This window comes from Abramis brama (genome assembly GCF_963993115.1).
Source record: "Abramis brama genome assembly, chromosome: 4".
Taxonomy (NCBI): Eukaryota; Metazoa; Chordata; class Actinopteri; order Cypriniformes; family Leuciscidae; genus Abramis; species Abramis brama.
The window spans coordinates 42,700,934-42,715,933 of record NC_139966.1 but is presented as its reverse complement, the minus strand read 5'-3'; the positions used below and the strand labels follow the sequence as shown (position 1 = coordinate 42,715,933).

General features: G+C 39.7%; 1 protein-coding gene across 1 annotated transcript in view; it reads right to left on the bottom strand.

The window, feature by feature from the left end:
• The window catches only part of snd1 (staphylococcal nuclease and tudor domain containing 1), a 170,218-nt gene that overhangs the window by 45,184 nt on the left and 110,034 nt on the right, over positions 1-15,000 (bottom strand). Inside the window, exon 17 of the mRNA XM_084110583.1 lies at positions 6,404-6,592. Within this exon, the coding sequence (XP_083966709.1) occupies positions 6,404-6,592 (189 nt within the window). The remainder of the gene's footprint in view (positions 1-6,403; positions 6,593-15,000) is intronic.

Here is a 15,000-nt window from a genome sequence, read left to right as displayed (position 1 = left end):
CCACAGTGCTCTGGTTGTTCCTGTCTGACACAGCCTGCCCTCCATTTGTTAAATTAGAAGGCAACGATGACAGTGGTGATAGGAGAAAGGAACAGAATGGAAATACATATATAATCACAAACCCCATTTCTACACTGCACTTAATGCAATTTAGAGCAACTCAAAGCACAGGCATGACAAAAGTGGGAAAGAAAGACAAGGAGATATGCTACTCTATATAACTGGTCAAAAAGTCAAGACACCATTTACTTGATTAATACATGTTCCTGGTCTTACTGTGGATGATTTATTAGTGCATGTTATTTCAAAGGAATAAATCCTATGAATGAATACACAAATTAAAGCGCATACAATATATATATATATAAAAAATGAGTCTCACCGAATGTCAGTATTTATTTTTTATCCATTACTCAATGCAGCCCCCCATATCATCATTTCATAATGATATGAGAATATAATTATGAGCCTAAAACGGATTTAAACCAAGTGAGGGAATCACCTCTGAAAAAGTACTTTCAGATGAATGACTGAATAAAATCTGAGTTTGGGAAAACTCAATCAGACTCAAAACTGCAAACCGAACACCTGAAAACTTCAGAATAGCATTTACTTTCTCAAGAACTCAGATAACCTCATCTGTGGCATGTATGTAATTATCTTGTCGTGTTTTATAATATTGCCATGGCAACAGCCACTGCTTCTGGAACTAAAATAAAACATGATATAAAAAGTGTTAAAACTTTATTTAGGCCACTTTGTTGTTAACAGATAAATTGTGATAGATTCATGAGTTCAGGCAAGTCAGTTTTCAGAACGAAATCACTTCCATCAGAGGAAATTAAAAGAGGGCCTTTAATTAAAATGCATTGTTCAACATGAACAAAATGTAAATCTTAAAGAAGGATAGCGAGCTCTGAGCTTTCATCTCCGTGCTAAATATTAATGTAGTAAAGCAAGTCTGAAAACTCGGGTTCCATTAGACTGACCTGAGCCTCCCACTGCCTTCATTCATCCTTGGCTCACTCCAGATTAGCCAGGAGGTAAAAAGTGCCAACCCACAGAAGCTTATACTAAAGCACAAAGGGTTTCTCCCTAGCTCTGAGACGTACGAGCAAAAAAAGGGGGCACTTTTGGGTTTGATTTGTATATTTTGATTGTCTGTAGCGCTCAAGTGTTGACAAAAATTGCACAGAGGTTCCACCTCTCACTAATAAACTGGTACTCAAAAATATTCCCTGAAACCAAATGAAATCAAAGATCAACAAAAATACTCTTTCAGAAACCATTGCAGACATTAAAGGGGTACACATAAAAGGCGTAGTTCACCCAAAAACTATCCCATAATTTACTCAACCTCAAGCCATCCTATGTGTACGAGACTTTCTTCTTTCAGATCAACACAGTGTTGTGTTATATTAAATAATATCCTGGCTCTTCCCAGTATTGAAATGACAGAGTTTTAGAAGCTCCAAAAAGCGCATCCATCATAAAAGTAATCCATATGACTCCAGTGGGTTAATAAATGCCTTCTGAGGCGAAGCCATGGGTTTTAGTAAGAACATTTTTAAAATATAAAATTTTAAAAACTTAACATATTTAATACTTTATAAACTATAATCACTGGCTTTCGGCAACGACTGTACACGCGTTCAAGAGAGAGTCGAGTTCTGGCGGAAGGGTGACCTCTGATGATGTATGATGTAGAATATTGCTCCTCTTCTCGGATATCGAATTCCTCCAACGCTTTTCTTTAAAACTTCTCATTTTGGACTTTTAATTCATGACCGGGGTTTTGTTTTGCTCTGTCCTCTGGGCCTCCGTGTTAGTCAATTCTCACCTAAGCTTACGCTACACCTACGTTATATGTCAGGTCAGAGGTCACCCTTTGTCCAGAACTTAACTCTCTCATGAACACAAGTACAATTACTTTTATGATGGTTGGGTGCGCTTTAAGGAGCTTCAAAAAATCGGGCACTATTCAATGCCATTACAAAGCTGAGATGAGCGAGGATATTATTTAATATATCTCTAATTGTGTTCAACTGAAAGATGAAAGTCATGTACACCTATGATGTCTTGAGGCGGAGTAAATTATGGGATAATTTTTATTTTTGGATAAACTATTCCTTTAACCACTGCAAAAGCATTTTTCTCATGTGACAGACATATAAATGGGTGCATTCTGACTGAATAAATTAGTGAGAAATCTATGTGCAAATGTGTCATGTTACAGTTGATGTTTTATCAGAACCTGATTGTTTTGGATGTCTCCTAATAATATAAAAAGGACTTTGTTCCCATCTTTTCTCCAAGTATTACAGACGTCCTCGGTCCAGACACACATGGACGACACGTGGAGGTGAGCTGCATTCACCCACAGTACAAATTTATCGAGCTTAAATGTCACTAGCAGACGGCTGCCCTTCTCAACCCCTGCGGAACCCTGTCACGAGTGTTGTAAAGCACACAAGAGCCTGGGGAGGCTATTAGAGCTCAAATCAACCCCCCGGTGACAGAATTATGCCCTAATAATACCAGAAAAGGCAGGAACAAGCAGACAAACGAGTGACCGTGGGAGCAGCGGACAAGCTCAGTGATGTTTTGAACAATGATGAGGATGATGATCTAAGGGAGGATCGTAATCAGTGGTGGGTTTGTCCCAGTTTTTGAGAATCATGGGGCGGCCCGCCAGAGCCTGGCTGAAGTAGACCAAACTCAGATTTGAGATCACAAAGCCTTATTTCTCAACAGAAAGCTGACTTCTCTTCAGATTTGCAGCTTCATAATTAGCGTGTTGTAATTACAAGAAGGCTCTTTTAATAGCCTGTGTTGTGAAATGTGAGAATGCGGGTAGGCTCAGTGAACACTGGGTCATAAACCGTTCTCTAATCAGCAGCCATAACTCTGTTGCCCGGCAACCAGAAGTGTTCGAAAAACTCCGTACAGCAACTGTTTACATTTCAGAGCAGTGTTAGCGGTGACTGAACATGATGCTTTGAGGAACTTCTAAATGGATTCCCTCAATCTACAGGGAAGCTGTGTTCAAAATAAATATGTGCAATGAAAGCACAAAACTTGTGGGGATCATGGGACCCTTTTTCTGCACGCAAGTAAACACAAATATAATGTAAGACTCTTTGGTTTTAGTGAAGGTTTACTAAGACGTCTTTGCTAATCAACAATGAAACTAGTGTGAAGAGATCCAAACCTAGTCTTGCGTGATGAGACTTTAGATTATAAAGTATTCTGGCCTCAAATGGCCCACTTAGATGTAATATAACTATTGGATCTTTCAATGATTCTGTGGCAAAGTCCAACAATGAAAAAGAAAAAGTACTTTTTAATGAAACCTCACCCATTCACTTTCTGAACTGGACACCTAAGACGGCAAACATCTAACACTTCCCCATCCATCAACAACAACAACAACAACAAAAAAGTAAACAAAACTTCAACACCTGGCTGTGGAGTAGGAGGTCATCAAGATAAAAGAAACACTGCCCTCAGCTTTCCTTTTCTTCTTCCACTGGTCCTGAAGGGTTAATTATCTCCATTATTCAGTGGGGCCTGGGAAATTCAAGAATGGATAGGGCCAGATCCGACAACCAGCATCTACAGTGTTTGAGAACAATGCAGCTGTCCAGTTCATGGGTGGCAACTGCGTTTTCTCTCAAACACATTCACATCAGGGTGGCCTTGTACTGGCGGCCCCCTCCAGACAAACACAGGGCCAGAGAGCAGGAGACTGGGGCAGAACAAACCAAACTTGTCGTCTTTGATTCACTGCCAGTGAGTCAATCCGACCCACTGGGAAAGCGACAGCACAGGAAATAAGGGTCAAACTGTGCTTTCCTCAAGGTGTCATTGCAAAACATGCCATGCTTTGTTTACAGCGAGGTGACACTGTGGCAGAGAGGTGTGCAAGTGAGTGTGCAGATGCGAGTGCCTGTGTGTATATCCAAGGGAGTGCAAACAAGCAAGATTGACTTTTTAAGCCAGACAGATGTTCAATCAGAAGGGAAGATCTATGTATGCACATTTCATATTGGTCGCCATTTTTTACAGGGGATGGAAGCCGATAACACTGTCTTTGAAAGAAAGATGTGGCTATATGTTTTGGGACTTTGTGCAATATTTTGTAGAGGCGAGAGTTAGAGATATGAGAGAGATGAAAAAAATTATAGATTTGACAAGGAAGACAGAAACAGGCTCTTCATCGCCTTGAGCCGTAGATCATTTTGCTATCAGCACGGAGCCACTCTCTCTCACCAAATGAGGGATAGAGGACAGAAGAAAGAGGTGCTTGGAGTTTTGTTTGTCCACCAGAGCTTTTGCTTTCCGTTTCGGCCATAATGAAAATGAAGAGAGAGATTGAGATCAGGAATGAAGAGGGTTTCATCAATCAAAGCTTAGTGGGGAGAAGAGAACAAAACTGATAGTGCCAAAGACATAGCCCTGTGGCACCCCCTGAGCTACATACTCATTCCTGTGCCTTTTGTCCAGCTCCCACAGTTATTCGATGTCTGGTGTCCATTTGTTCTACCTGAACTAATGCAACATGACAACAGATTTGTGTATTCTCTTTGTTCACATATACACTGGATGACAGGCTCTGGCCACAGCTCTAGGAGCTCAAGGCATGCTGGGCAGAAAAGAGATGATATTTATTACCAGAGAGGAGCTGGAAGATAAATGGAATAATAAGCAATGAATCTCTTTGGTAGTCAGATGCAGGCAGGATACATCTGAATTTCTGATCGTGACTGAGTGAAGACTGAAGATCCATTCCAAAACATAGGCCCTGTCCCAAATGGCACACTCCGGACTTGTGGACTTCCTCAGAGTCCACACTTTGGTGACGTCATGTAGTGCAGACCTATAGGGCCCTTGGCGCGAGTCCACGAGGGCGCATTGAGAGGTATTTTTGGGACAGACTCGATCGGCACTCCAGAAATAACTGCCTGGTTGTTGTTGGACAGGAGAAATCACATTTTTGCGCTCTGACGTCTTATCTGCATGTCAACTACACATCCTAATTTTACAGTTCTATATTTTGATATTGTGCATATCACCTGGGCATTAAACAATAGATATATCATGCTTATTTAAATGATGTTTACAGTTGTACATAATAATAGGCTACATAATGTTCCATTTGAAATAAGATTACAATTTTAAAACATAATTTAAACATAATTTTTTCAATTTACAGGTTTCAATATTCATACTATGTTTACATATGACTCAGTAAAGCCCTGACATTCGGTACTATTTATTTAATGAATCATAACACGATCGTATTATTAAACACGCTATTATTATGTTTGAGACATCAACCACTGGTCGATGACCATAATGTTTGTATAAACTGTAGGTAACAACTGGTAAAATGTACATTTAGGTCAATAAAAACCGTAATTTTTTCTTCTCAGCCATGTCAACAATTATCCGTGAGTGAAATCTCCTCCCATCTGTTGTCTGATTGGCCTTTCGCAAGGATTCCTGGGTAGTTAAAGTGCGTGGAGCCTGCTTCTATGCGGGCTTCGCGGAAGACCGCTTCAAGGGTACAAAGGGGGCACTGCTGAGCACACTTCAGAGCGGTAAAATGCTGAATGGGACGGCCTACGGACTCGTAGACTCAGCGAGCACGCGCAATTCAAGTCCACGAGACCGAAAGTCCGCATGAAGTGCGCCATTTGGGACAGGGCCATAGTGGGCAGCCCTGCTTTGTATTGTCTACATAGGCAGATACCCCTCTACGGCAACATCCTTAATGAAATGGAAACTCGTAAAGGATTGATTTGAAACAGTGTGTGGCTCACATAGATTCCAAAAATGATTTCAACAGGATCTGTTGTTAACATGTTGCTAATCTAACATCTGATAATCTAAACATAGGAGAAAAAAAAAAAAAAAAAAAAAGCAGCACATGAATATTGGGTCAAATACTCAATATTCATTTAGATTTATCATTATCAATATCTTTCAGTCTTTGAAAATAAATACATTTATAACCATTTAGTCTTGTCCACAACTGTGCTTTTTGCAATGCACTCTGGGGTTGCCCTCAATGACAAAATATTGATTTGAACCTTTCTGATGTTAAAGTAGATAGTAGCTGAACGTGTAAGCCTTTTGTTTAAGAATATAAATAGCTGACTGGAATATTGCCAAAATGGCCGTAGTGTGAACTGGTTTGCCTTAAAAGGGTTCTGGTGCTGCCTTATATATGGGCCAAAAGAAGGTACCTTAAAAGACAACATAACACTGCTGTCTGCCTACTGTGTTTGCACAGGTTGTATGCCAGAAGAGCGCCAATGATGCTTTAAAACGCTGCTTAGGTGGTTTTGGAACAGAGCCTGAGTCTGCATGAGAGATTCTGGAATTCCACCAAACTCACCTTCTCTTTCCTCTGTCTGGCGGTTTCCTCCACAGATATCAGACTCTTGTAGTAGGAGCTTCTCTCAGCAGTGAAGTGGACCTTAGACAGGGCGTTCTCCACCAGAGCCACGGAGAGATTCACACCCTCGATATGAAGCCAGCCAATAAAGTTTCCTGCTTTATCCATGCTCTCCACCTCTACTTCCACCTAGGAGAAAGAGAGAAAGACAAAAAGGCAAAAGAGTGAGTTAATGTACTATATCTGGGATTAGCTGAGATTCCATTACTGTGGCGGCAGAGAAAGAGACTGTGTCTTAAATAGACAGATCACTGGAGGAGACCGAGCTATCTATTGATCGTCCAGACGGCTCGTTCTTCAGGCAACTTAGGGGGCCTTCAGCATACCCCCACTCATCTCATACACTCACACATACACTTCCTGTCCCTGACATCACTGCTGGGCACGGCTTTCTCGCACAATTAAACGTGAGGTCGAGATTCAGCATGGCGCTAACCTGCCTGACATTCTCAATTAAAGCGGTGACACCAGGGAACACACACGGCTAATATATTACATTTGTCTCCGAGCACTGAGGCTGTTTATTGGCTAGTGATCAAAGACAGCAGGAAAGGACAAAAAGAGTGCATTTCAAAGAAGGAAAGATGGGGAATTTTTTTTTATCATTTTAAATATTAACCATTTACTTAGAGAAAATATGCAAGGATGAATCCTCTCACTGCTTCTTCACACCTAAAACACAGAGCAAGAAAACGACACTGTGACGCATCAAGATTTTGGTGACGTCTCAGAAAATCTAAAAGCTCTAATCAAAGCAACCTAGTGACAATGTCTTGTTAATTACAATGATTATAGTGAACTCGATTGCTTAAACTAGATCTTTGCATTTTCTGAAGAAAATTATGCTAGGGTCTTGTGAGTGGTTGCAAAGCAGTTGCTTAGGTGTTCAGAATATTTTTTTTGTGTTACTATGCAATGGTTGCCAAGTGTTGCATAGTGGTTGCTAGGGTGTTCTGAATGCCATCTTGTGTGTTAGTATGCAGTCGCTAGGGTGTTTTGAGTGGTTTCTAAGCATTGCTAGGTGGCTACTAATGTGTTCTGATAGTTTTCAAAACATTACCACACTGTTATCATGGCAATTTGGGTGGTTTCTAAGTGTTTCTAGGTGGTTGCCATGTCTCTGTAACTCTGATTCCTAGATATTTCCACTGTTTTAATGTCCGATACCTCATGAAAAACTTAGGCATGACTTGGGGATGCACCAAACTTCAATACAAAAATTTAAAGGCTGCCTTAGCAAGCACCACTGAAAATGTACGCCCCCAAATAATCGGCCTCAACTATTGCGATCCATCAGAAATGCAACATCCACATTGTGTAAGTGTGTGTTGCTGAAATAGGTTTGTGAGAAACAGGCAGGTGTTGTGAAGAGACACTCCAAGAGTCAAACGATTAAGAGTGCGGTTGTTCAGCCAGGAAGTCCCTTGGGAAATCTGCTGGGAATTACTTTGGAGGCAGAGGCTGCATACGCAGGGAGAGTAAAAGCTTTTTAATGAGGGCATAATCGGCACTTTGATTAAACACAAGAATGACAACCAACCTCACATAATGGGGACAAACAACTAGCCTCCCACTCTGGCCCTGGTTGGTGGCAAACTAATTCTCTACACACAAAAGGTAATGGCTCCAGCCGGGTTTATGCTCAGAATGTTCCGGTAATCTTGGTTGGCCTTAGCCAGAGGGCTAAATGTATTTGGTCTGGCACAGCCAGCTTTACGCACCCAGTGTACTTTGCTGTTAGAACAGAGTGCAGAGTTGATCAGAGTGAACCAGTCTAGTTAACAGGTTTTCATTAGTAATGATCTGATGATGTTAAACCAGATTTTTGTAATTAAATTATGCTGGTTTATAGTGGGGGGCTGCCAGGGAGTTGCTCTGGATTTGCTGAGGTGCTCGGGGTAGTTTTAGCATGTTTCTGTGAGGTTGATAGCATGGTTTTTGGTGGCTGCTAAGTGGATATTTACTGTTAAATGCACCCACCATCAATTACATTTGGTCCATAACATACATGCTTTAGATTTCAGAGACTGTTTTGCACAGAAGATGAGTCTCTCAGATAGAGATCATAGACTGAGCGGCTCTCTGCTAGCCTCCTGCGTTATATAATCAAGTCTTTAGATGGGAGCGCTGTCTTCCTCAATGTCAGACAAGGGGGTTTTAGACATGCTTTGGCAGCACATGCTGCAGGATAGTCCACAATTCTCTCTTTAGTGTGTCTGTTTAATCTGTCCACCAGCTCTAATGCATCCTAGTCATCAACACATCACATGATGCTTTATTCCCATGACAGTTAAACCTTCAGAGACCCATGAATAAATATTCACAATGTGTTTATTTTATCATTAAATGTGTTTTAGGAAGTGATTAATTATAAAAACCTTTAATAAAAAAAAAATTATATAGACAACTGAATAAGCCTTTCTCTTGAAATAAAAAATTTCAGGGCATGCAAGCATTTTTTCAAAATGTCACTATAATAATAGATAGATAACAATAAATAAATTTGTTACAAAAGTGTTATGTATTATCACATAGCTAGTGCCTTTTGGTGTGACTTTAACAAGCTGTGGAAGTGAATACACATTTTCCCACCAAAACTGTTGTGATGCATTTCAGAGTGTCAGCTACTGCTATGTTTTATCACCCATTTTAATTAAAATTAGGTAATATTAATAGCCTTTACACAAATGTTGCAATTCTGCTACACAGGGTCTCTGAGGCTTAAAGTTCTTTGTGAGGGAGAGAGTAAGTAAGAGAGAAAAGCATATGGTATTTATCTTGGTAAATAGATTTAAAATCTCCAGCTTATTCAAATACAAGGTCAAACTCGACGCACTCGCCTGCAATTCGGAGAAAACGCCAAATGTTTCATGTAAAGCTTTAATAAAGCAATATACAATTACATGAGCTTAATCTGAATGGCCCCAAAACCAAAAGATTAATATCTTTGCGGTATTCTTTCCTGGCACAACACCATGACTCATACACACAAAGACAACATGGATAAACAGAGAAAAATGTTTCAGTGTGATCAGGGAGCCGCAGAAAAGCTTTCCACAGGGATCGTGTAAAATATATCACAGACGATTTTCAAACGCCTATATTGATGGCTCGAGCTTTCGTTCATCCAGTGCGGTGCATTACCGCATTTGCAGTACTAATTTAACATCATAAAGTAACTCTGGAGTCAGCCATGCTGAAAGATTGGACAGTTAGTGTGACGTTTCGGTCATAATTGGCAAGGGACACTAAACCCCACTTGTATACTCTTAGCAATCACAACTATGTGAGTTTGTTGAGGAAAATGGCAGCATTGGGTTCCAAGTAAATAGCTAGCCATTTAAATAGATGCTAGCCATTTAAATGTCATTTTAAACGTCTAGAAAAGCAACCTGTTTACTATTTGAAAAAAATTACACCAAACTTGAGCAACAAGAGTCTGCCCACCCTACATAGGCAACAGACTTAATGAGCAGAAATGTTGCTGTATTATAAAACAGTGAATGGACATGATGGACATGCTAGCAGCTATTTGCTAAAAATATGTGTTTTAGTGCGAAGATGTGAAACACACTTCTTTTTCCCCCTCATTAAAACACTAACACAAACTCAATAATGGACCCTAGAGTGAAATTGGGTGTGTGACAGACTGTAGGTGGATGACCACGTGTTTTGCTGGGTGCCCACACTGATCGATGCATTGAACATCCGCTCATCCTACACAGAAACAGGAAAACACCAGCATGGAAAGAGCAGGCGGAGTCTCAGATAGCTGGCCCAGATGGCTCCCAGCGGAGGTTTCCAGAGCCACTATGGCTCCCTGTGGATGGAGCGTTTGAGCCAACATGGCTCCCGCTGGATCACAAATGGCTTCTGCAAGTGTGAAAAATGCCGCACAGAGGAGAAACATTAAAACAGAGAGAGATTGATTTCCAGTGCGGCTCGCTTTTAGAGGAAAAATGGGCCCTTCCCACTTCAGATGGGTCACGGTGAGGGATGATATTAAATTTAAGATCTGATGGTCACAAGAAAGGATGACGATACAGCAAAGACTCATAACAGATAGATAAATCTGCATTAATTTAAAGCTTCAACCTGCTTAACCTTGCCTGAGAGCATCCCTACAAATGATATACAGAATCCCCAAACAGTAAACACACTCCCGGAGTAATATACACACTCTCAGGACCCTTGCTTTTAATCACCGGAAAGCCCTTCACAGACTTTAAATCTTATTTTATGGCATGGACCAATTACAGAAGGCGTCTCTCTCTTGCTCTGTAACTCAAAGCCCAACATGAAGTACAGGAAGGATATCCTGACATGACTGTGCTACTATAGCCCATTAAGTCTTTTTGAAAACAGGTGACATACAGGATTTAGCATTAATTTGTGACATTAATTTGCATATGTAAGCAGCACATGCCTCCTTTCATTTTCATTAAATAACACCTAATTATGAATAAAGTGTCCTGCTGTGAAGGCACTTTAATACCTGCTCTGAGTGAGGGAAGGCATCTGACACTAGTATTGGCTGATAGACTGACTATAATGGGTAGATTTAAGTCTGAGCACAAGATTGAAAACACTTCAAAAAGTGCTGGTAGGGATAGGGAGTCAATAATAGTAATAATAAAAAATAAATTATTATTATGACTGATATTAATGTATAACCAAAAAACTGTCCTGATGTCCATTATAACATGACTATTAAGATCGCTTCAAGCTGAAATCAGGAGAGAAATCCAGTGTTGACGTCAGAAGAAGTGTGTGTGAAACATGAATACAAACAGTAAAATATTAAAACAGTTTTATGCTGCCCATAGAAGGCATCTGTATAACAAAAACTCCTCTCACTCAACTAAGTGTTTCAAACACTTCATTTATTGGCTCACACAGACTGAGAAAACAGTGTGCTTTGTGGGTAGAAGAACATGGAGTTTTATTTATGCGAGTGTGTGATGGTCAATGAAGGTGAACTTTCCCGGGTGTGCAGTAGCTTAGCTCACACATGACAAACTCGTGGGGTGAGAGGTGGAGAATGTGTGTATCTGTGTGTGTGTGTATTGATTAAGCTTCAGGGCACATACATCAGTGTCACAGTCATGCTGTCTGAACACAATTTCTCAAACATGGGACCCATTATGAGCATGGAAAACAGGCGGCCCATCACAAACACACACATCCAGCTCAATGAAACCTTTTTCCAATTGCCACTTTTAACTGATAACTGACGCAACAAATGTTCCACCCCGATTAAAACTGCCATCCATTTCAACTCAAATCTCAATAAGTAAAATTAAAATCTCTCTTGCTCTATTTCATGCGAGATTGTCTAAATTATGGATCATTTAAAAGGGCCAAAGTAGATATCTTACACCCCGTGAAAGCAGCTGCAATCAGGACGGACATGTTTTCAGCAGTCGAGCTGAGAATCAATGAGATTTGGTCCGGAGAGACAAACGTGAGAAAAATATATTAATCTGAAAACTAATGTGGGTTTCTTAGGCCACTATGGGCATTTTGGCCCTGCAGACTACAAAAGCTACCTTACTTTTCTTTTCCCACTAAACTCACAAATTTATTTAATCTAGTTGTGATTGATTGATTCAATGATTTATTTCCTTAAGGTGATGAACAAACTGGAAAAAGTCAATTTAAACATTGATTAAAATTATATGAAGATTACTTTTGCTAGCTGTGACTAATTTCAAAGCTACAATTGTATGCATTCAATATACACCCCAAAATATTTTCCAATAAATAAACAGTTAGTGGCAAAATTGTATTTTATTTAATTATGGTTCTGTTTGTTCATGGCCATGGGAACAACATCTATATATAAAATGGATTTAAAAAGTAGCAAAAACAAAAGATGAAAGCATGACACATTTTCCAAAGCAGTTCAACTGTGACTTTCATATAACAAAAAGGAAGAAAAAAAAAGAAATCTGGGGCATAAAAGTGCCTGTAGTTGAGGAAACAGCCGAATGCAGAACTCAACACCAGTGACCACCAGTGTAGTGTAGTGTAGTGTAGTGTAGTGTAGTGTAGTGTAGTGTAGTGTAGTGTAGTGTAGTGTACAGTAGTGTGTTCCCCTGTTCAGGGGGAAATTGCCTCATCGGTGCCAGGATCGTCTGAAGTTCCAGCTGTGTGTTGTGTTAACACTTATTACATTTGTTGACAGAACTACTGTGAGGTTCCAGTTCCACTATGTGAAGACTGCTGTTATGAGGACAAAACTGTGTGTGTGTGTGTGTGTGTGTGTGCATGTTTGGGTGAGTGACTAATATTTACAGCTAAAACACAGTAAAAGGAAAACACAGATGCAAGGCGGCTTTTACTCAAGCAGGAGACCTCAGGCACAGAGCAATCCCTTTAACCACGAGACAAACAAACATGCATAAACACACCTCACATGCAACATCTTAGTCATGCTAAAACCATGAAAGAACATGTGAAACAATATTAAAGGTAGGGTAGGCAATTGCGGAGAGGCTAGCTGTCTGTCTGCAACCCTGCATAGCTTACTGAACACGCTGATGACGTGTGCAGGGTACGCAGAGGTATGGAAATATATGTTGACAGGCAGGTAGGACATTGCATCATCGTATCGGACCGAATGCAATGATTGGACGAAGATTTTTTGGTCCTGAGACTTCCACAGAAGATACAGGTTTTAACATTTAGACCACTTCTATTATTGATTGTCATCAGGATGTGAATAGTGTTTCTAGTTTTCTAGTTTCCAGTATAACAAAAAAGTGTTTATAAAACAAATTGCCTACCCTACTTTTAAGTGAGGCACACAGCATAGAGTTCAGAGGTGGCACTTAACCTTGTGTAACCATAGCAACCATGTCAAATTATAGCACCGTGTGGTGCCATCTGTGAGGTAAATGCATAACAGGAAGGACAGTCAGCCAGAACAGGAAGCAGATATACCAGATGGCCCCCAAGGTACAGACTGTAATATATAGTGCTTAAGATGCTCCAAAATACTGCGTCTGATCGCACCTGGATCAGCACACAAATCCATATATTATTAGTTACCTTCTGTTGTTTTTATTTAAAACTAAATATAGACCAATACTAACCCAAGCACTTAATTGCACTTTTTTTTAGAAGATAGGGAAAAAAAATGTATTTACTATTTACAAAATAGTAATAATTGGACATGTATATTAATTAGATGAATACAATTCCTAGCACTACCACAAAAAAAAACAACCCTGAAATGTATAAAATAAAATAAATAAATAAAAAAAATCTCCAAATTAATTCAATGATTATTGATAACTATAATTAATTTATCGTCATTACCACTGCCACACTAATAATAGATTTAATTATTGGCCCTACCACTAAAGGAACACTGCACATGTAGAATTTAGAAAATCATGAATATTTTAATTATTTATTATTAAGAACTAAACAATACATTAATATTTATTGTAACAATAACAACTTAAGGTTTTTCAGAACTTCTTGGGAAAATGTTGTCCTCAAACTACAGCTAAGTCAGTGGTTCCCAATTCCAGTCCTCGTGACCCATTGCTCTGCACATTTTGTAGGTCTCTCTTATCTGACACACTCAGTTCAGTTCATGGAGTCTCTCCTAATGAGCTGATGATCTGGTTCAGGTGTGTTAAATAAGGGAGACATACAAAATGTGCAGAGCAGTGGGTCACGAGGACTGGAATTGGGAACCTCTGAGCTAAGTATTACAAAATCTACCCCTCATACATCCTTGTCCAGAATAAACAAGTCTCAATTTAATCTTTTGCAGCAGAATTTGTTTGTTGTATCCGCTTCGTTCCCATTGTGTAATGTTTACTTGATCACATACTGTGCATAAAAAGTGAATACACACAGACCTCTGGTACAACAGTGAAAACCCCCGAGGTTTCAGGCTAAATCCATAAAATGGATCAGCCCCTTCCAAATAAATAATGGATCGAAACACTAATGGTGGAGGATCTATTTTGGAATGCAAAATATACAGTTAATAGGCCTTTTAATCAAAAGAAAGCCTCATAAAACAGTAGAAAAATAGAGTAATACTATAGAAGCAAAGATTAAACACGGAAGGTTCTTTTTAATACAGCTTACATTAAATGGATCAATCTAAGGCCAACGTGTGAGGGTCCATTGATTGAGAGTGAGAGCTCTGTTAAACCTCTTTGAAAAAGGAAAGCAGAATTAATACATCAGTAAGAGACCCCCTATAGACACTTCCACCCATCAGACTGACAGGAAGCTGGCAGAGAATGTTTGATTATTGCTATAGGTTCCAACTCGCAGTCACGTAACTGGCTGAAGTTAAAGAGGGAGCAATAATGTAATGCATTGTGTGTGAGTCTACTGTCCTCAAATTTAGTGCTGACCCAAAAGGTCCAACACTGCACTAAATAAAGTGTTTCAGTGGGACAGTCAATGAATTGAGAAAGCAGCAAGAGTAAAACTCACATAGAGGGGAAGAAATGAGGAGAGTTAATAAACTCCAAATGTCAAAGGTCAGTTTCTTTTGAGTGAAT